The 23,121-nt window shown below is 36.4% G+C and overlaps 1 protein-coding gene across 1 annotated transcript in view; it reads right to left on the minus strand.

Moving 5' to 3' along the window:
- The window catches only part of MYCBP2 (MYC binding protein 2), a 342,008-nt gene that overhangs the window by 294,374 nt on the left and 24,513 nt on the right, over positions 1-23,121 (minus strand). Inside the window, exon 2 of the mRNA XM_036754198.1 lies at positions 3,904-3,979. Coding sequence (XP_036610093.1) covers positions 3,904-3,979 — 76 coding nt within the window. The remainder of the gene's footprint in view (positions 1-3,903; positions 3,980-23,121) is intronic.

A 23,121-nucleotide genomic window follows, 5' to 3' on the forward strand; every position in this document is an offset into this window, starting at 1 on the left:
AGGCATTTTGACAATTAGCATCTATGTTGTTATTACTGCCTTACTGTTGTTTCACTGGGTCAAAGGCTATGCACAGTTAAATAACTTTGGAGCCATAGTTACAAATTTTGGTATACGAATGTTATAAAATACTTTTGTGCCATATAAGAAACAAGGAAGGGGAAGTTTTCAGAGAAACCTAATAAAGTAGTACAAACTGATGCAGAGTGAAGTGACCCACCCACTTCCCAACAGAGAAGTGATAAACTAAATATGCAAGAAATACACTTTTTTGGACATGGAGAATTTGTTACAAGTTTGCTGCATAGATCTTTTTTTTTTTTTTACAGTGGGGGAAGAAGGTAGGAGGGAAAGAAGATAAATGCCTGTTAACTGAACAAAATAAAACATTTTACGCAGTACCACTGTTTCCCTGCCTTCTTTCCTGAAACTTCACGTGGCACTTTGACACTATCATAGAGAAATTTATAAGATTTATTACCAAAATACCATAATTTTCTTAGTACTATGTATTTTCTTAGAAACCTGTGACAATATTACAAAGTAATTATAATTCTTTGCTACCAAAAGGAAAGCTACTATAAACATTCTTTTTTTCTTTTTTATAGGAACATTTATTTACTTATTTTTGGTTTTCAACATTCACTTTTATAAGGTTTTGAGTTCCAAACTTTCCCTCTCCCTCCTCATCCCCTTCCCAATACAGCATGCAATCTGATAAAGGCTATACATATACAATCATATTAAACATATTTCCATATTAGTCATGTTGTAAAAGAAGAATCAGAACAAAAGGGTAAAAGCACAAAAAAAAAAAAAAAGAAAATAGCATGCCTTGATCTGCATTGAGACTCCATAATTCTTTCTCTGAATGTGGATAGCAGTCTTTTGGAGTCTTTTGGAATTGTCTTAGACCATTGTATTGCTAAGTCTATTAAAGCTGGTCATTGCGCAATGTTGCTGTTAGTACGTACAATGTTCTCATGGTTCTGCTCACTTCACTCAGCATCAGTTCATGTAAGGCTTACCAGGTCTTTCTGAAATCTGCTTATCGTTTCTTCACTATAAATATTCTTGAACATATAGGCTCTTTTCCTTTTTTCCTGATCACCTTGGGAAACAGACCTAATAGGGGTATTCCTGAGTCAAAGGGTGGACACAGTTTTATAACTCTTTGGGCATAATTTCAGATTGCTCTCCAAACTGATTGGATCAGTTTACAATTCTATCAACAGTGTACTAGTGTCTCAAATTTTCCATCTCTGGCATTTGTCATGTTCCCCTTCTATCAATTTAGCCAGTCTGACAGGTATGAGAGAGTACCTCAGATTTTTTAAAATTTGCACTTTTCTAATCAATAATGATTTAGAGCATTTTTTTCAATATGACTATATATAGCTTTGATTTCATTGGGCTCTCAGTCTTTATTAAAGTAGAAATCCAATTTTGTCAAACAATTTTGTATTATTTATTCTGTAATTCAGTTTTCAACATTACAACTAAAAAAATACTAATGTAATCAAATTGTATACAGAGAACTGAGAAAGACCACTATAGTGTAAAAAATAATATACTTGTCCTATGTTGTTCCAAAAATATGGGGTCCAACAACTAGGTATGTTCAAGATAAAATAACACATAAAATACTAAAACCTACTGGCCTCAAAATTCTATCCTATTATTAACAAATTTGATGGTAAATACAAAGCAGTAGAGAAGGCAGGACAAATAAAGCAGTGGGCTTAAAATCAAGAAGAGTTGACAGGGCTTCAAATCCTACGAACAATACCATCTACATGATCTTGAGCAAACCTCTTAACTTCTATGTACCCCAGACCATTAGTTCCTTAGGACTAATCTACTATATATCATTAGCAGTTCCCATAACAAGGATTCTCTATACTGATAAAATCATAAATCCTTTGAGCAGAGGTGTTAAATAAACATTCAAGCTTTGTGCAATCAGTAGAGTAATGGACTTAAGAGTCAGAAAGACTTGAGTTCATATCCTGCTTCAAACACTAGCTGAGTCATCTAACTTTGCCTCGGTTTCCTAAACTGTAAAATATGGAAGAGATCAGATTCAATGTCCTCCAAAGTCCCTTTCAGATCTAAATCTATGCCCCTAAGACACTATATAATTATACTAGATGGCTTCTAAGGTCCCTTAAAAGTCTAGCACTAAATTATATGCAAGATGTAATTGATAAATTGTGACAACAGTATATTTTAACACTGCCATTACTATTCCACAAGCAAATTTCATTTTTAAATTATTCAGCAATCTTTTAAATAAGTTATGTAAGGATAAAACAAAGTTTCCTTAAAATTAAAATTGAAAATTAAAAGCTATTTAAATACATTACCTCTGTGTAAAAGGCATTTATCTGTAAAGCAGAGAAAGCTGTTAATCCCAGTTCATAACCCTGAAAAATCTTTTTTTCCTACACAAAGAATAATATGTATGTGCATACAAGAACATTATTTGCCTTAGCTATCTATAGTGCAATCTTCACTGAGTTGCGCTGTCTAAATGATTGTCATTGCTGCCATCAATTCATTCCTGTTTAAAAGCAGAATCACTGAAGAAAACAATTGGTCTTCACCTTCTACTTCTTCCTTGGCCCTGACTGCCTTTTCTATTGCTAAGAGCAGCTAAGGACTTGAAAAGAAGTTTGAAATTCATTTTTCCCACAGCCCTGACAATGGAAGGGAGGAAAACGCAGAATATTACATAATTGTGTGTACTTTGTACATACATTAAACATAGTTCACACTTCTCTCTATTACCCTAGAAAAATGTAATGTGCTATTTTTTAAAAATTCAAGTGATACACAAAACTAATTCCATATAATGTTCATTTCAAAGACAATTCCTATTCAAAATTATGATAGTTTCCTATGATACTCTCCTAGAGTTGACCAAAAGTGAAATGGGTTGCCTTATAGCAAACTCTCTACCAATGATCAGTCAACCAGAATGAAAGGGAATCTGAAAAGGATATTGTAATAAGGATTCCAATACTGAGGAAGATATTAAACTAATCACTTTCAAGAACACTTTATATCTCTAAAGTACACAGAAGCCTGTATTTTTTATATATGAAAATTGATATAAAATTAATGTCCATAAACAAGATTCTAGTCTATTAACTAAATCCTAGACTAATACTAAGTTCATTAGAAAAAGAACAAATAGATAATTCTCAATTCCAAGAGAAGGAACACTAAGACTAAACAGTAAAAAATTTTCCTTTTTTGAAGTCATAAAAAGTCACAAAACTGCAGTTTTTGAAATGACATGAATAGTAACATCATTAACATATTGCTAAAGAAAAACAATGTCAGTATAGGAAACATTCCTACTCTTTCTTGCCTGCAAATATAACAAATAATTATATTTCAAAGATATAATAGGATCGTGTATAGTATAGGGCAGGGCTGTGCAAAATGCGGCCCACAGGCCGCATGCTGCCTACAGTGCGATTTATGCTGTCTGCCTAGAAGCATAGAAATTTACATAAATGCTTTAGTAAAAGAAGCTGAACTACTGCAGAGCTCTCACTAAAATGGAAATCAAAATACATTGTCTATTGTTTCAATTGTCCTAAGGTTGGACAGCCTTGGTGTAGGGAAAGAATCCTAAACTGACTCAGGAGACTTGAGTTCTAGTCCCAGTTCTGTGACTATGTGACCTTGAATCACTTAACCTTTCTGTGATAGTATTGTCATCCGTAAAATGAGGTGATTACCCAAAATTCTAAGATCCTTTTTAGCACTAAGTCTTTTGAGTCTAAGAATGGCTTTTTACCTGTTTCCCCCCCTATATTTTTATTTGTCTTTAAAAGTTTTTATGTCAAATGGAAATCTTAAGATTATCTATATTGCCAGTCAGTCATTTACCTTGCTTCTTGTTTTCACTTTTGATTTAGTCTTCTGTTTCCTTTTCAGCTTTTTCTTATTTAAAATTTTCTTACTCCTAAAGAAAAAGAAAAATTATTTAGATTAAGATTTCCACTAGAAAAGTTATTAAAAGTCACAAGAATATGACACAGACACTAGATGAAAGCAAATTCTAAGGAAATAATACCTTATATAGACCAAGACCTATGTATTAATAACATAAAATACATCAGCATATAATCCATATGTATAAAAACATACTATGCATTTATATAGCTAAGGATGTAGAATTATAATAGCTTTATACTTTTTTAATATTTTTGTCAATTTAGATAATAAATTCCACAAATTTGTCAAACCCTTACAAGATACAAAGTAACATACTAGGCACTGATAAAAATACAAAGATAAGATGACATGGGCTCTGCCAACAGAGACTACAATCTAGTAGGAGAGGAAAGCATGTACGCAAATAATTTTCATACTACAAAATAGAAGGTAAGTATGTAAGGGAAATATGGGGGTGTAATGGGGTAGAAAATATGTAGTAGAAAGGAAGAGAGATCACCTCTGGCCAAAAGGATTAAACAAGGCTTCATGCTAAGAATCAATGTGAGGAGATTGCAGGATAAGTCAAAGAGAACAAAAATTGGGAAAAATAGATCAGTGGAACAGGTTGGATAAACAGAAATCAGAAACCATTGAACTCAGAAGCCTAATGTTCAAGAAATCCCAGAGCATAATCTATTTGAGGAAGAACTCCTTTATTTGACAAAAACTATTAGAAAAAAATGAAAAAAAGCAAAAAAAAAAATTTAAACTAGCATATAACACAACATAGCACAAGTTCCAAACGAGTAGACAACCTACATATAGGACATCAAATTTTTTTTTAATGGAAGAAAAGGGGAGGAGGTAGTTTTTGTAATTACAGTTGGGAGAAATTTTATTAGGCAAAAGGACAGAGACAATCCTAAAAATAGAAATAAAATGGGTTGGCAGTATGGTACAAAGGAAAGAAATATATTTCTGAAGTCAGAGTACCTGAATTAAAATCTACCTCTACCACTATCTGTGGGACCTTAGGCCTTCCACAGCGAAAAATGCACAGGCCTCAGTTTCTACAAATGAAAAATGAAAGGATTCAACTAGACAGTCTCTGAAGTCTCTTACAGCTCTAAGTCTATGATTCTATTAATTATTAACAACCATATGAAAGACTGCTCCAAATCACTAATAAGCAAACAATAAGTATTTATTAAGAGCTTACTATGTGCCAGATACTAAGCTAAGGATATAAAACAAAAAACAGAAGGCATACAGCCTTCTACAGCAAGCCTTTCCCAATCCCTCTTCATTCTAGTGCCTTCCCACTGTTGACTATTTCCTATTTATTCTGTAAATATACTGTTTGTCCAGAGCAGGGACTGTCTTTTGCCTTTCTTTGTTTTCCTAATGGTAAGCATAGCATCTGGCACATTGTACCTGGCACTTAATAAATGCTCATTAATTGATTGCCCTTAAGAAGCTCATATCCTAATAAGAACATACAAGTTAAATACAAAGTAAATGGAAGGTAAACTTAGAGGAAGTGACACTAGAGGTTAAGGAAACAAGGAAAGGGCTCCTGGAGGAAACGATGCCCGAGCTGACTTTTAAAGGAAGGTAGGGATTTTAGGACTTGAAGTCTGGGTGGGAGAGCATTCCAGGCAGAGAAAAAAAAATCAGCATAAGGGAGATGGATTATTGTTCATGAGAGGTAGCAAATAGGTTAATGTAGATCTTAGAAAGGATCTTCCTTAAACTGAAAGGTGGACAGGAACCAGCTGGTGAGCTTTAAATGTCAAATACAGGACTTTATAACTGATCTTGGAGGTAACAGAAAGGCAATGGTGTCTAATAAACAGAGGGCAGGCATGGTCAGACTTGAGATTTAGAACAAAATCACTTTGGCGGCTATGTGAAAAACGGACTTCAGTGAAGAGAAACTTGAGGCAGGAAAACTAATCAAAATGCTATAGCCCAAGAGGAGAGGAGGGTCTGAACTAGGGTGGTGACTGTGTGAGTGGTGAAGTGGACATAATGAAGAGATGCTATAGAGAGAGAAATTATTTGGCAGGTAATTAGATATGTGGGGTTAGTGAGAGGATGATACCAAGGTGGTGGGCCTGACTTGAAGGATAGTGGTGCTTTTGACAATAGAGAAGTTCAGAAAGCAGGAAGGACAGAGTTTGGTGTAGGAAAGTGCTAAGTTCTACTTTAGATCTAATAAAGTCTGAGATATTTCTAGGGCATTTCAGTTCAAAACTTGGGGAGGGGAGAGTATCTAACAAGCACTTAGTAATATGAAATTGGAAGTCAGGAGACAGATCAGCAATAGATAAATAGATCTGGTTATCATCACCATACAGATGACGATTAAACCAATGAGAGCTGATATGATCACCAAGTAAGAGTAGTGAGAGAAAAGAGAACAGAGACCAAGACAGTGCCTTGGGGAACAGCCACAGTTGGTAGGTACATCATATGAAGATCAAGCAAAATAGGCTGAAAAGGACCAGTCAGATAGCTAGAAAGAAAACCAGAATAGAGCAGTCACAAAAAACTAGAGGCAAAGGCATCCAAAAGAAGAAAGTGATCAAAAGCGTCAAGTGCGGCAGAAATGTCAAGAGAATGAAGTTAGAAAAGAGACCACTAGTCTTGGCAAATAAGAGATCAATGGTAGTTCTGGAGAATACTGTCAGTTGAATTACGAGATTGTAGAGAGTATAGAAGAGAGTGAGAGAAGTTGACACACCAACTATGGATAGTTTTTTCAAGGACTTAAGCAAAGAAGGGAAGGAGAGATAAAGGGTGGTTGCTGGCCAGAGTTTTTAAAGGACTGGTGCAACTTTGAAATGTTTTTTTGTTTTTTAAAGCAGCAGGGAAAGAGTAAGTAGAAAGGGAGTCAGAAGATTAGAGGGGGGATGATGGTGGAACAGTATACTGACAAATATGGGAGGAGATGGGACCATGGAAACATGCAGAGGTGTTGGCTTTGACAGATACTTCATCAAAGACTGGAATGAAGGAGGAGATGAACGGATGATGATCACCCTCACCACAGTTTCATGGTTTCCTCTAATTTCATGCAGTAATGTGTGAGTAGAAACAGAGAAATACGATGGGGAACAATCCAGGGATGGGGTTTGGCAAAGCAAGATCAGCAAGAGAAGGTTAGGAGAGATTCAAGATTGGAGGAGAATGTAAAGTTAAACAGGTTCACCCAGGGTTCTAGATTGGCAAGGGCTCCCTTCCTCTTCTCTATTTTTTTCATATTGCTGCTGATTACTAAAACACGATATACAAACTGAAACTTTTCTATATAAAAGACAGCCTCCTACTTCTGGGTAATTAATGTAATAGAACTGTAGTGAAACCTAGAATTTGAGTTATCCCATTGAATGAATTTGGGAGGACCAACAGTCTTACTACAAAATAGAAAATTGTTATTTACATATATCCTAGTCTAGTAATTAGTGATAGAAAAGAAAGTTTAACAGTTTTAGTAGGAACAGAAAAAGAAATGTTAAAAGATACCCTATATGTACAAGGATAAAAAGCCCACTAGTTTTCCACCGAAGGTTAGACAGATGCTAACATGAAATTATGAGGAGAGCCAATCCTTTCCATTTCTTCGTTAGGTAATAGCAATCAAACTATGTAGTAAGGGTACCATATTTCTGGGAAGCACCTGTCATTAGCCTAAGACCTTACTCAGACTACCACTCTCCTTGGCAAGGACTGTCTGTCTCTTTCGTTGTTGTTGAATCTCAAGTACTTAACACTTATCAATTAATCATTTCACCAATGTGCTATTAGTTTCCTTATTAAAGGAGTTCTTCAAAAGAGGGCTAGACAGCCACTTGCCAGGGATGCTATAGAAGGGATTCTAAGTCAAAAGGAAGATTTCCCTGCAGTATTTAAAAAATTCTTTGCAGAAGTGGAATAATTGATAAGTGTGAATGTGAATGGTATGAACTCTCCCATAAAATGGAGGCAGATGGCAGAATGGATTAACAACCAAAATCCTACAATATGTTATTTACAAGAAACACATTCGAAATAGGGGGATACACACAGCGTAAAGGTAAAAGGCTAGAGTAGAATATATTATGCTTCAGCTGAAGTAAAAAAAAAAAGTAGGGGTAACAATCCTAATCTCAGACAAAGCAAAAGCAAAGATAGATCTAATTAAAAGAGACAAGGAAGGAACCATATCCTGCTAAAAGGCACCATAGACAGTGAAGTAATATCATTACTTAACATATATGCGCCAAGTAGTATAGCATCCAAATTCTTAGAGAAGTTAACAGACTTACAGGAAGAAACAGACAGCAAAACTATACTGGGGGGGGGGATCTTAACCTCCCCCTCTCTGAAACTGATAAATCTAACCTCAAAATAAACAAGAAGGAAGTCAAGGAGGTGAATAGAATTTTAGAAAAGGCAGATATGATAGACCTCTGGAGAAAACTGAATGGAGAGAGAGAGGCATATACTTTTTTTTCTCAGTGGTACATGGTACATACACAAAAATTGACCCATGTACTAGGGCAGGACTGTCCAAAATGTGGCCCACAGTGCGATTTATGTGGCCTGCCTACAAGCATGGAAATTCACATCAACGCTTTAGTAAAAGAAGCTGAGCTACCTCAGAGCTCTCACTCAAATGGCAAATCAAAATATATTATCTATTGTTTCAATAAAAACCTAAGGTTGGACAGCCCTGTACTAGGGCATAAAGACCTCACAATCCAGTGTAGAAAGGCAGAAATAGTGAATGTATCCTTTTCAGATCGTGATGCAATAAAAATTATTTGTAATAAAGGACCATGGAAAGATAGACTAAGAATTAATTGGAAACTAAATAATCTAATCCTAAAGAATGAGTGGGTCAAAAAAAAAAAAAAAGAATGAGTAGATCAAAGAACAAATCATAGAAACAATCAATAACTTACTCAAGAGAATGATAATAATGAGACAACATACCAAAACTTATGGGATGCAGCAAAAGCAGTTCTTAGGGGAAGTTTTATATCTCTGAATGCTTATATGAATAAAATAGAGAAAAAGGAGATCAATGAATTGGGCATACAGCTGAAAAAGGTAGAACAAGAACAAATTGAAAATTCCCAATTAAATACCAAGTTAGAAATACTGAAAACCAAAGGAGATTAATAAAATTAAAATCGAGAAAACTATTGAATTAATAAATAAAACTAAGAGCTGGTTTTATGGGGGAAAAAACAATAAAATTGATAAACCTTTGGTCAATTTGATTAAAAAAAGTAAAGAAGAAAGCCAAATTACCAGTATCAAAAATAAAAGGGTGAATTCACCTCAAATGAAAAAGAAATTAAAACAATAATTAGGAATTATTTTGCCCAATTGTATGCCCATAAACTCAATAATCTTAGGGAAATGGATGAATATTTACAAAAATATAAACTGCCCAGATTAACAGAAGAGGAAGCAAAATGCCTAAATAACCCCATCTCAGAAAAATAAATTGAGCAAGCCATCAATGAACTCCCTAGGAAAAAATCTCAAGGGCCAGATGGATTTACATGTAAATTCTATCAAACATTTAAAGAAAAGTTAATTCCCATACTTTATAGACTATTTGGGAAAATAGGCAAAGGAGTCCTACCAAATTCTTTTTATGACACAAATATGGTACTAATACCTAAACCAGGAAGAGTCAACACACAGAGAGAAAATTATAGACTAATTTCCCTAATGAATATTAATGCAAAAATTTTAAATATTAGCAAAAAGATTACAGCAACTTATCACGAGAATAATACACTATGACCAGGTAGGATTTATTCCAGGAATGCAAGACTGGTTCAATATTAGGAAAACTATTAGCATAATTGACCCTATCAACAACAAAACTAGAAGAAACCATATGATTATCTCAACAGATGCAGAAAAAGCGTTTGACAAAATACAATACCCATTCCTATTAAAAACACTAGAAAGCATGGGAATAAACCAAGTCTTCCTTAAAATCATAAATAGCATCTACCTAAAACCATCAGCAAGCATTCTATGTAAAGGGGATAAGCTAGATGCATTTCTAGTAAGATCAGGAGTGAAACAAGGATGTCCTTTATCACCCCTATTATTCAATTTGGTACTAGAAATGTTAGCTTTAGCAATAAGAGAAGAAAAAGAAATTGAAGGAATTAGAATAGGCAAAGATGAAACTAAGTTATCACACTTTGCAGATATGATGATTTACTTACAGAATCAAGTAAAAAACTACTTGAAATAATAAATAACTTTAGCAAGGTTGCAGGATATAAAATAAACCCACATAAATCTTTGGCATTCCTATATAGTACCAACAAAGCCCAAAAGCAAGAGATAGAGAAATTCCATTTAAAGTTACTGTAGACATTATAAAATATTTGGGAGTCTACCTGCCAAGACAACCCAGGACCTATATGAACACAACTACAAAACACTTTTCACACAAATAAGGTCAGATCTAAATAAATGGAAAAACATCAGTTGTTCATGGTCAGGCCGTGCTAATGTAATAAAAATGACAATTTTACCTAAATTAATTTACTTATTCAGTGCCACACCAATACAACCACCAAAAAATTATTTTACGGAGCTGGATAAAATAATAACAAAATTCATCTGGAAAAACAAAGTCCAGAATATTAAGGGAATTAATGAAAAGAAATGCTAGGGAAGGTGGCCTAGCCATGCCAGATATTAAACTGTACTATAAAACAACAGTCACCAAAATTACTTGGTATTGGCTAAGAAATAGAGTGGTGGATCAGTGGAATAGGTTAGGTACACAAGACGCAGCAGCCAACAACTATGACAATGTACTCTTTGATAAACCCAAAGAGTCCAGCTTCCGGGTTAAAAATTTACTATTTTGCAAAAACTGCTGGGAAAACTGGAAAATAGTATGACAGAAACTGGGCATAAACCAATATCTTACACCACATATCAAAATAAAGTCAAAATGGGTTCACAATTTAGGTATAAAGGCTAATACTATAAGCAATTTGGGAAAGTAAGGAATAGTTTGCCTGTTAGATCTATGGAGAAAAGAAGAATTTATGACCAGACAAGAGATAGAGAGCATTACAAAATGCAAAATCGATAATTTTGATTATGTCAAATTGAAAAGTTTTTGTACAAACAAAGCCAATGCAACAAAGATTAGGAGGGAAGCAGAAAACTGGGAAAAAATTTGACTACCAGTGTCTTTCATAAAGGCCTCATTTCTAATATGTATGGGGGCTGATACAAATTTATAGGAATACAAGTCATTCCCCAACTGATAAATGGTCAAAGGATATGAATAGGCAGTTTTCAGAGGAAGAAATTAAAGATATCCACAGTCAAAGGAAAAAATGGTCTAAATCACTATTGATTAGAGAAATGCAAATCAAGACAACTCTTAGGTACCACATCTCTCCTGTCAGATTGGCTAACACGACAAAACAGGAAAATGATGAATGCTGGAGAGGATGTGGGAAAATTGGAATACTGTTGCATTGGTGGTGGAGTTGTGAACTGACCCAGCCATTCTGGAGAGCAATTTGGAACTATGCCCAAAGGGTTATAAAAAAGTGCATACCCTTTGACCCAGCAATACCACTTCTAGGGCTGTATCCCAAAGAGATCACACAAATGGAAAAGGGACCACTATGTACAAAAATATTTACAGCAGCTCTTTTTGTGGTGGCAAAGAATTGGAAATCGAGAGGATGCCCATCAATTGGGGAATGGCTAAACAAATTGTGGTATACAAATGTAATGGATTACTATTGTGCTATAAGAAATAGTGAGCAGATGGACTTCATAATTAACTTGGAAAGACTTACATGATCTGATACTGAGTGAGGGGAGCAGAACCAGGAGAAAATTACACCCCATTACAGACACATGGTATCTGTGATGTCTAACTTGGATAGACTTGGCTTTTCTCAGCAATACAATATTCAAAGACAGCTCCAAAAGACTCATGATGGCAAACTATTTGCTCTCTTTTTTTCCTCTTCCTTTTTTGGTTTTGTTTCTTCTTTCTCATGCTTCATTCCATTGGTTATAAGTCTTCTTTAAAACGTGACTATTGGGTAAATAAATTTAATGGGAAGGTATATGTAGAACCTCTATTGGATTATATGCCATCTTGCGGGGCAGGGGGAAGGAGAAGGAGGGGGAGAAAATTTGGAACTCAAAACCTTGTACACCTGAATGTTGTAAACTAAAAATAAAAAATAAATTTAAAAAAGGAAAGAAAATGTTCTCACTTATGACATTAATCAAACAGCATCGATTAGTTTGAGAGATCATAAGTGCTTCATGCTGAGCATTTAACTTTTAATAACTTAGCAGATCCTGATAGCAACAGATATTGAGTGGCCATGTCACCCAGTGGAGAGCATGCTGGGCTAGCTGGGATCATGGGCCAGTAGTCACTTCACCTTCTAAACCTATTTTTATCTGCAAAATGAGAATGTCTAACTTCACAGGTTTGTTGTGACACTCAAATAAGATAACATACATAATAAATTTCAAACCTTATAGCACTCTAATTGTAGGAGACACCACCTATAACAAAGTTTATCTGCAAGGTAAAGGGAAAAACCCAGAAATTCTCAGGAGGCAGTGACAAGACTGACGGCTATGGTCCTTAAGGTGACCAACCTGGAGTTGATGGAGTCTGGAGTATATAAGGGCAGGCAGATCGTAAGGTCTAGAAGACCACAAGATACAATGGCAAGGCAGATATCAAGGCCTAGTGGTATTCCTACCTGATCTAAATAAAAAGAGCTAGTGACAGCCAATGGCACGAGCAGTCAAGCAGCCCTTTTGGGGACTGGGAACCAGGGGAGAGAATGCTGAGTGGTAACAGATCTCTCCATGGCCCAGTCTGATAGGGTTTGGTCAACCAAAGACTGATAGAAATCACAGGGGATGGCACCCCCAGTGGTGGCACGGTGGGATGGCTGGGTTATGATTAATTACCCAAGGTTATACTCTAAATATTAGGTAGTACTTCCTTATTGGAGGAGGGTGCTAGGCCTAGGGTCAAGAAAATCTGAGTTCAAATCCTGCTTCAGACACTTAGTAGCTGTGTGACCCTGGGCAAATGACTTACCCTCTGTTTGTTTGCCATAATCCACTAGAGAAGGAAACGGCAAACCACTCCAGTATCTTTGCCAAGAAAAACCTCATTGGCAAGTATGGAACATGGGCTCACAACTTAACAACAACACTTCCCTACAGGGAACTGAACTTTGCCTCCATGTAATATCCCTACCCATAGTGCCAGCTCTGTTGTCTAGGGTCAAACAGAATATGTTTCACATGAACTTCAAATATTTGAGGCAAGTAACCATACCCTTAAGTCTTCTCTCCACCAGGATAAACAATGCCATTACGAGAGAGAGAGAGAGAGAGAGAGAGAGAGAGAGAGAGAGGTATCTAGATAGATAGTTACATGCATATATACATACCTGTGTCTATCTATAGGATATCCCATAGATAGCTATTACAGGGAGGCAAATTTCAGTTCATTACAGGGAAGTGTTGCTGTTGTTGTTAAGTTATGTCCAATTCTTCATGACCCCATGTACCCTACTTGCCCGTGAGGTTTTCTTAGCATAGATACTAGAGTGGATTGCCATTTCCTTCTCCAGTGGATTAAGGCAAACAAAGATTAAGTGCCCAAGGTCAGACACAGCTCGCTCGCTCTCTCTCTCTCTCTCTCTCTCTCTGACAAGTGAATGTAAAACCTGTTGAAACTAAGAACTGAGGAAAAAATAAGGAAACAATTCAATAGTATTCCTCACTTGAGTCAGTATGCAAGGACTATTTTGAACAAGACATACCAGAAAATTCAGGAGACAAAGGCAATCCCACTCTCACCCCCAGCCCCACCACACACAAACACTTATGCATGTAAAAAGTTCATGTTATGTGAAAGGTTTCACATAAACCCACACCCACTTAATCCACTCAAACAACATACCTCACCATATACAATTGGGGACTGGGAGAAGAGCAAGGAAGAAACTGAAGTGTAGTTTCAGAAATGTCAAGTGTCAAATAAAAGTAGGTCATTTGAGTGGTATGTCCAGTAAGCAAGATTGGAAATGTTGATTTTCAGGTGGACCAGTTGGGATAGACATGATAGGTAACGTACTAAGAAGAGATGTTTTCCAGAGACAAAGCACACCAAAGGGCCATACAATACAGCTGGGGGATATACATCATTAAAAGGCAGAAGAAATAAGAGGAAGCACGCTGAAGCAGAAAAGGGACATAATGCACAGTAATAATACCTCAAAAATCATGTTTATAAAGTTGTTTACAAAGTGCATTCTTCACAATAGTCCTATGAGACAGGTAGTTAAACAAAGAAATGGTCATGGGAACAACTGCCTTTAGGATATCCATGGGCTAATTATGGCCCATAGCCTGTTTTTGTATGGGCCAGAGCTAAGAATGGTTTTTGTATTTTTAAATAAAAGTCTTATTGTATTTTAAAATGTAAGAAGAAATATTCTTGGCCGGACAAAAACAGGTGGCTTGCAGGCAGTATTCTATGGACCCTTCTTTTAGGAATAAGGTCACATAAGCATAGTAAGCTTTACAGGAGGAACTTCATCCTCAAAGACTGAAGGAAATGAAGAAATAAGAGTAATAAAGACAAGAACTTTGGATGAAGGCAAATGTATAAAATCAATCTTCTCAATGAAGTAGGTAACAATTTAATTCAACAAATATTTCTTAAGTGACTACTATGAGCAAAATATGACACTAGGCACCGACGATACAAAGCTAAAAAATGACAGTAGCTGCCCCCAAAGTGCTTAAATTTTAGATTTTGGGAAGATGGTTGGGTAGGTCAGAAATTTCCAAGCTCTTCAGACTTACTCCACAAATAGACAGAAAATGACCACAAAATGAACAATGAATGTAGAGCAGCAAAAATAAAGGGGGTAAAGCAATTGAACTCCTAAGACAACTTGAGAGAACTTCAGAAAAGACATAGCCTCCAGGGACTGAGGTTTGGCATGAGTGAAGTGTAGAAACCTCCAGGCTGATTCCACTGAATCAACAAATAGCAGGCTCTGGGGTAGCCCTGTTAGGAAGCAGACTAGGCCTCAAGAAATTTCATCTCATAAACTTTCATCTTACAGCCTCAGAAACTTTCATCTAAGGAACAGCAGACAGCTGAGTAGGGAAGACTGAAAGACCCTCGCAGTTTCTGGAAGTCAGGCGTAGCATTTCTGACCAGAAGTGATCCCAGGCTGTGGCTGTGGGTGAGGAGGAGCAAGCACACCTCCCATGAGTGTGGTACCCGCAGAGAGCAATAACTCAAAGTTTTAAAATCAGATGTTCAAAAACAAAAAAAGTTTTTGTATGCAACTAAAAAATAAGATACACAGGCAATGGGGCGTAGAAATTTATCTTGCCCTACAAGAAAGGAAGGGAAAAGGGGATGAGAGGGGAGGGGGGTGATAGAGGGGAGGGCTGACTGGGGAACAGGGCAACCAGAATATAAGCCATCTTGGAGTGGGGGGGAGGGTAGAAATGGGGAGAAAATTTGTAATTCAAAATGTTGTGAAAATCAATGCTGAAAACCAAATATGTTAAATAAATAAATTGCATTTAAAAAAAAAAAAGAAATATAAACTAAAACAACTCTAAGGTTTCACTTTACACCCAACAGACTGCCCAAAATGACAGAAGGGAAAATAACAATTTTTATAAGGGAAGTAGAAAGACAGGCACATAGAATGTAACTATGAAATGTTCCAACGATCTTGGAAAGCAATTTGGAACTATATGTAAAAAGTCACTTGTGCATAACCCACTGAAACCACTATTCAATACAAGAATCCACCATAATTCTAGATAATAATGATGAAGCATGATGATGAAACTCCCTCAGCCAAAGTAGTTCATCACCTTCTCTGCTGCTTATGGTGTTAGGAAGTTGTCTAAAACATTGAGAGGCTACGTGACATGACCAGAGTCTCAAAACCAGTATGTTTCTGAGGCTGGATTTGAACTCCAGGTCTTCCTGAATGCAAGGCTGGTCCTCTATCTGAGCTAGCTGCCTCTCAGTCAAACATTGCTATAAAGAATTTAAGCTGTGAATGAGCTCCCTAAGGAAAAAAACAAACAAAAAACTCCCGACCAGATGGATTTACAAGTGAATTCTACCAAACATGTAAAGAACAATTCCAATACTACATAAATTGTTTGGGAAAAAAATAGGTAAAGAAGAAATTTTAGCAAATTCTTTTTGAGACAAAAACATGACTCATATACCTAAACTAGGGAGAGCCAAACCAGAAAAAGAAAACTGTATGCCAGTTTTCCTTAATAATATCTATGCAAAAAGTTTAAATTAAGTACTAGGCAAGGAAATTGTAGAAACATATCACAAAGATCATACACTATGACCAGAAGCTAGATTTATACCTAGAATGCAGTTGCTGGATCAGTATTAGGAAAACCACACGCATACCTGACCGTATGAGTAGAAACAAAAATCAGGATTAAAAATATAATAACTATTTCTGTTTAAAAAAAAAAACACTAGAAAGCAGAGGAATAAACAGAGCTTTTCTTAAAATGTTAATTAGTCCAAAACCAAGAGCAAGTATCATATCTGTAATGGGCATAAATTAGAAGGCATTCCAACAAGATCAGGGATGAAGCAAGGCTACCATCTATTATCACCATTACTATTGAACACTGTACTTGAAATAGTAACTATAGCAATAAGACAAGAAAAAGAAATTGAAGAAATAGGCAATAAGGAAACAAAATTATCATTCTTTGTAGATGATAGAATGGTATACCTAGAGAACCCCAGAAAGTCTAATTGAAACAATTAACAATTTTAGCAAAGTTGCAGGATATAAAATAAATTCCTATAAATTATATATGTATTTCTATACATTACCAACAAAATCCAACAGGAAAATATAGAGAAATTCCATTTAAAATAACTATAGACAGTATAAAATACTTGGGATTCTACCTGACAAGACACACCCAGGAACTATATGAACATAATTATAAAAAACTCTTCACACAAAAAGACAAATGAATAATTTGAAAAACAGTAATTGCTCATGGGTAGAAAGAATCAATATAACAAAAATCACAATACCATCTAAATTAATTTACTTATTCAGTGCCACAGCAATCAAACTACCAAGGAATTACTTTATACAGAGATAGAAAAAAAACTTTTTTAATACATCTGGAGGAACAAAGGTTCAAGAAGCGGGGGCGGGGGGGGAACCCAGAAGGGAATTCAGCTGAGCAGTACCAGATCTTAAACTATACTACAAAGCTATAATCATTCAAACAATTTGGTAGTGGGTAAGAAATAAAATGGTTGAGCAATGGAACAGATTAGGTACATGTATACAGAAGTAAATGACTACAGTAATTACTGTTTGATAAACCCAAAGATCCCAGTTATTGGGGCAAGAACTCACTATTTAACAAACACTATTGGGAAAACTGGAAAAGCAGTCTGGTAGAAACTGGACATGAACTAATAACTTAATACCAAGATAAGCTCAAAATGGAGATATGATTTAGACATAAAGGGTTATATTAACAAATTAGGGGAACACAGAAAAAATTACCTGTCAAATCTATGTATGGGGGAAGAGCTCATGACCACAAAAAGAGAAAAGGGAGAATTGTGATTGCAAAAAAAACCTGAAAAGTTTTTGCACAAACAAAACCAATGAAGCTAAAATGAGAAGGAAAGCAAGAAACTGGTTCAATATCTTCGCAACAATTTTCTCTGTTAAGATCTCATCTCTCAAATATATAAGGAACTGAGCCAAATAAGAATAAGATCCATTCCCCAATTGATAATAGTCAAGAGACATGAACAAGCAGATTTCAGAGGAAGAAATTAAAACTATCAAAATTCATATGGAAAAATGCTGCAAACCACTAATTATTGGACAAACACAAATTGAAACAACTCTGAGATACATATTCATCAGGCTGGCTAACACGGCAGGAAAGGAAAATGACAAATGCTGGAGGGAATGTGGCACTACTGGCGAAGCCATGAACTAGTCCAACCATTCTGGAAAGCAATTTGGAACTATGCCCAAAAAGCTATAAAACTGTACATAACCTTTGACCCAGCAATATTGCTACTGTATCCCAAAGAGATGGAAGAAAAATGAAAAGGATCTATGTGTACAAAAATATTTATAGCCCCTCTTTTTGTGATGATAAAGAACTGAAAACTGAGGGAAAGCCCATCAACTGGGGATGGCTGAATGAGCTGTGGTATGTAATTGTGATGGAACCTATTGTGCTGTAAGAAATGATGAAGAGAATGGTTTCAGAAAAACCTGAGAAGATTTATATGGACTGACGCAAAGTGAAGAAAGTACAACCAGACAAGAATTTACACAGTAACAGCAATATTGTAAAAATAATCAACTGTGAAAGTCTTAGTAACTCTCATCAACACAATGATCCAACATAGTTCTAAAAGACTCATGATAAAAATGCTATCTACCTCCAGATGGAATACTGATGAATTAAAAATAAAGATTTTAGCATATTTTTTCTTTTTCTTTTTAATTTGGGACATGATTAACATGGAAATTTGTTTTGCATGATTTCATAATTATATTTCTTGTCTTCTCAATGGGTGAAGGGACTGGATATAAAATAAAATTGAATGAGAAATTAAAAACAAAGAAGAGAAAGAAAAGGCACTTAAAGTGATTACTAACCTGGCTCCTAGCCTTTCCAGTATTATTTCACATTACTTCCCTTTATGAACTTTTCATTCCAGTCAAACTTGCCTGCTTGCAATTCTGCAAACCTCTTAGACTCTTTATCATGCCTCAAGACTCAACTCTAGTGCTATCACCTACAGAAAATATTTCCTGGTGCTCCTTCATCTCCCTTCTCTGAACTAGATACAGAAAATATTTCTGAACTGATCTCCACAATAAATTTCCTGGATCAGCTGTGGTTCTTATTCAACCTACTCTCTTACACTGCCCTTGCCCCTGAGAACAACTTACAAGTCAGCATGTGATCAGGAGATAGAGAACTAAGGGAAGTCAATGCCAATGGTCTGTATTATCTTACCTGATGACCAATTTCTCATGTATAAATTCCAGTTCCTAATCTTTGCCTCTAGTTCTCACAATAGTGAACTCTGTATTAAACCAATATCATTCTTTGACAACTGGTTCCTCAGAATGACAAATGTAATGGGGACTGGTATGTACACTCCCTGTTACACAAATATATGTGTAGAAACATATAGACATGAAAAAGTGATGATATTTATAATAGCACTTTTCAATTACAAAGCACTTTACATATGTTGCATCATTTAATACTCACAACCCTATAAGGCAGGCAGTACAAATAGTAATTTCATTTTACTGTACATTTAAAGATACTAAGCCTTAGATAAGATATGTGGATAGTTCAAGGTCACATATCAAAGGGTGGAACTGGGATGTGAATCAATCTTCTTATTCTACATCCAGTTATTCTTTTTTGGTTTTGTTTTTTGAGGGGGGAAGGCAGGGCAATTGGAGTTAAGTGACTTGCTCAAAGTCACACAGCTAGTAAATGTGTCAAGTGTCTGAGGCCACATTTGAACTCAGGTCCTCCTGACTCCAGGGCCGGTGCTCTACTCACTGCTCCACCTAGTTGCCCCTATCCAGTTATTCTTTATACCATACCACATTACCTCTTATCAATCAACAAATGTTGCTCTATGAGTGTGTATGCATTATTGTAAGTCTCCAACTTACTAACATTCCTTAGCCATAAGACCAGATCTTACTTCTCTAGCCAATGCCACTGCAATCCCCCACTACTTGTTACTGATTCTCCCTACAACCTTTCTTCTTCAGCACCACTGACTCTACTGCTGACATTACCACCCCCACTTTGCTTTGATGTTGATAGAGTCTCCTAAGGCTCTCTCTTTAATCCTCTTCCATCAATTCCCTCACCACTTTTATTCATTTTATGGCTTCAATTATCAGCTTTATAAAAATGACTCCCAATTTTTTTTTAATCTTCAGCCTGGATCTCTCTCCCTTGAACTTCCTTCCTACTGCCCAAATATATCCCTTTAGATTTCCTGTTCCCCCCAACAGTGAACTCAACAGAGTATCATAGGGTTTAAAGCTAGAAGGAAACTTAGAGATCATTTAATTACCCTGGAGCAAGCTCTGGACTTTCATCTAAGAAGACATGAGTTAGAATCCCACCTCTGACACTAGTGGTGTGACCCTAGACAAGTCACTCAATTTCTGAGCCTCAATTTACTCATTTATAAAATGGGACAATGTCTGAGGAGAGACATTAATGTCCAAAGAGGGACATTAAAGTTACTTAATCCTAATTGACTTTATAGAAAAGGAAAATGGGATGCAGAGAAGTTATGTGACTTAGCCAGCATCACAGAGTTAATCACAGAGCCAGAATTTGAACCTATGTTCTCTAACTTTACATCTAATAATCATTTCACTCTACTTATCTTCCTTTTAAAAACTGCCCTTCCTCCTATATTTCCTCTTTCTATGGCTGGACTCTCCCAGTCACTCAGGTTCAAAAGCTAAGTAATCCTTGACTTTCCTTCATGACACACATCAAATCAGCTGTCCAAGTTCTACCACATCTAAGTCTGAGGTCTCTCTATCTGTCCTCTATTCTCCACTCCTACTAAAACCCACTTCTACCAACCCTACCGAGAGAAGCAGACTCTTCCTTACTGGAGTCATCTGAATGACTTTTTTCTTCTCCTAGGCATTTAGTTATTTTCTAATTTGTGAGATACATACATACATACATGTATATGTATGTATATGTCACTGCTGAATTTTAAGTTCCTTCAGAACAAGGACTGTATCTTCCTTCATCTTTGTATTCCTAGTAGCTAACAGATGATCATGTTTATTCAGCAGGCATTGAATAAACAAATTTAAATAGATCTGTTAGTTCATCAACTAAGATGTTCTTTCTAAGGGGGCAGAGCCAAGATGGCAGCTGGAAATCAGGGACTTGCTTAAGCTCTGTAAAAAAACACCTGTAAAAAATGGCTCTGAACAAATTCTAGAGCTGTGAAACCCACAAAATATTAGAGGGAAACAGGTCTCCAGTCCAGGAGGGACCGGATGGTCACAGGGAAGGGTCTATTGCATGGTGCTGGGAGCAGAGTACAGTCCAGCCAGAACAGGCCTTGGGGCCATGAATCAGTGAGCTGTGGCAGTTACCAGACTTCTCAACCAATAAACACCAAAGAGCAGTTTAGAGGGAAACTGTGGAATTGAGTTCAGAGAGGTCCAATCACCAGCCCTGGAGGTGGCGGTGGCAGCAGCAGGAAATTCCTGAGGCTGCTTCCAGAGTTACAGCGTCAGCTGCTTCCCCAGTCCCTGGCTCACACAGTGGAAAGAATCTCGCAGAGGATCAGAGTAGGAGTGCAAGGAGTGCTTTATGGGCACAAAGGCAGATTCTCTTGCTGTGCCCTGCTTGGATCTGTATTGCGGTCCTGGCTGGTGGTTCTTGGGGGAGGAGGAGTGCTGCTGGGACACAGCCTGGAGTGACGGTAGAGTAGAAGTAGCACTGAAAAGAGCAGTGCTTGGACCCTAAAGCTTGGGACAAAGTACTCTTTACTCTACAAGCAGTCATATCCTGACAAAAAGCTCAAGGGTCAAGTAACTGGCTGGGAACATGAACAGGCAGAGAAAACGAACTCAGACTCAAACGCAGACTCAAACTCTAGATTCCTTTTTTGGTGACAAAGAAGATCTAAACATACAGCCAGAAGAAGTCAACAAAATCAAAGAGCCTACATCAAAAGCCTCCAAGAAAAACATGAATTGGTCTCAGGCCATGGAAGAGCTCAAAAAGGATTTGGAAAAGCAAGTAAGAGAAGTAGAGGAAAAACTGGGAAGAGAAATGAGAGAGATGCAAGAAAACCATGAAAAACAAGTCAACGACTTGCTAAAGGAGACCCAAAAAAATACTGAAGAAAACACCACCTTAAAAAACAGACTAACCCAAATGTCAAAAGAGCTCCAAAAAGCCAATGAGGAGAAGAATGCCTTGAAAGGCAGAACTAGCCAAATGGAAAAGGAGGTCCAAAAGACCGCAGAAGAAAATACTACCTTAAAAATTAGATTGGAGGAAGTGGAAGCTAGTGACTTGATGAGAAATCAAGATATTAGAAAACAGAACCAAAAGAATGAAAAAATGGAAGACAATGTGAAACATCTCATTGGAAAAACCACTGACCTGGAAAATAGATCCAGGAGAGATAATTTAAAAATTACTGGACTACCTGAAAGCCATGATCAAAAAAAAGAGCCTAGATATCATCTTTCAAGAAATTATCAAGGAAAACTGTCCTGATATTCTAGAACCAGAGGGTAAAATAGAAATTGAAAGAATCCACAGATCACCTCCTCAAAAAGATCCCAAAAAGAAAATTCCTAGGAATATTGTTGCCAAATTCCAGAGTTTCCAGGTCAAGGAGAAAATACTGCAAGCAGCCAGAAAGAAACAATTTGAATAATGTGGAAACACAATCAGGATAACACAAGATCTAGCAGCTTCTACATTAAGGGACTGAAGGGCTTGGAATATGATATTCTGGAGGTCAAAGGAGCTAGGATTAAAACCAAGAATCACCTACACAGCAAAACTGAGTATCATGCTCCAAGGCAAAATATGGATTTTCAAGCTTTCTCAGTGAAAAGACCAGAGCTGAATAGAAAATTTGACTTTCAAACACAAGAATCAAGAGAATCATGAAAAGGTAAACAAGAAAGAGAAATCATAAGGGACTTACTAAAGTTGAACTGTTTTGTTTATATTCCTACATAGAAAGATGATATGTATAATTCATGAGACCTCAGTATTAGGGTAGCTGAATAGAATATACATATATATGTATATGTGTGTGTGTGTGTATACACATATACATATACATATATATATGTATATACAGAGGGCACAGGGTGAGTTGAATATGAAGGGATGATATATAAAAAATATCAAACTAAGGGATGAGAGAGGAATATATTGAGAGGGGGAGAAAGGGAGAGATAGAATGGGGCAAATTATCTCACATAAAAATGGCAATAAAAA

This window comes from Trichosurus vulpecula, chromosome 4 (genome assembly GCF_011100635.1).
Source record: "Trichosurus vulpecula isolate mTriVul1 chromosome 4, mTriVul1.pri, whole genome shotgun sequence".
Classification (NCBI taxonomy): domain Eukaryota; kingdom Metazoa; phylum Chordata; class Mammalia; order Diprotodontia; family Phalangeridae; genus Trichosurus; species Trichosurus vulpecula.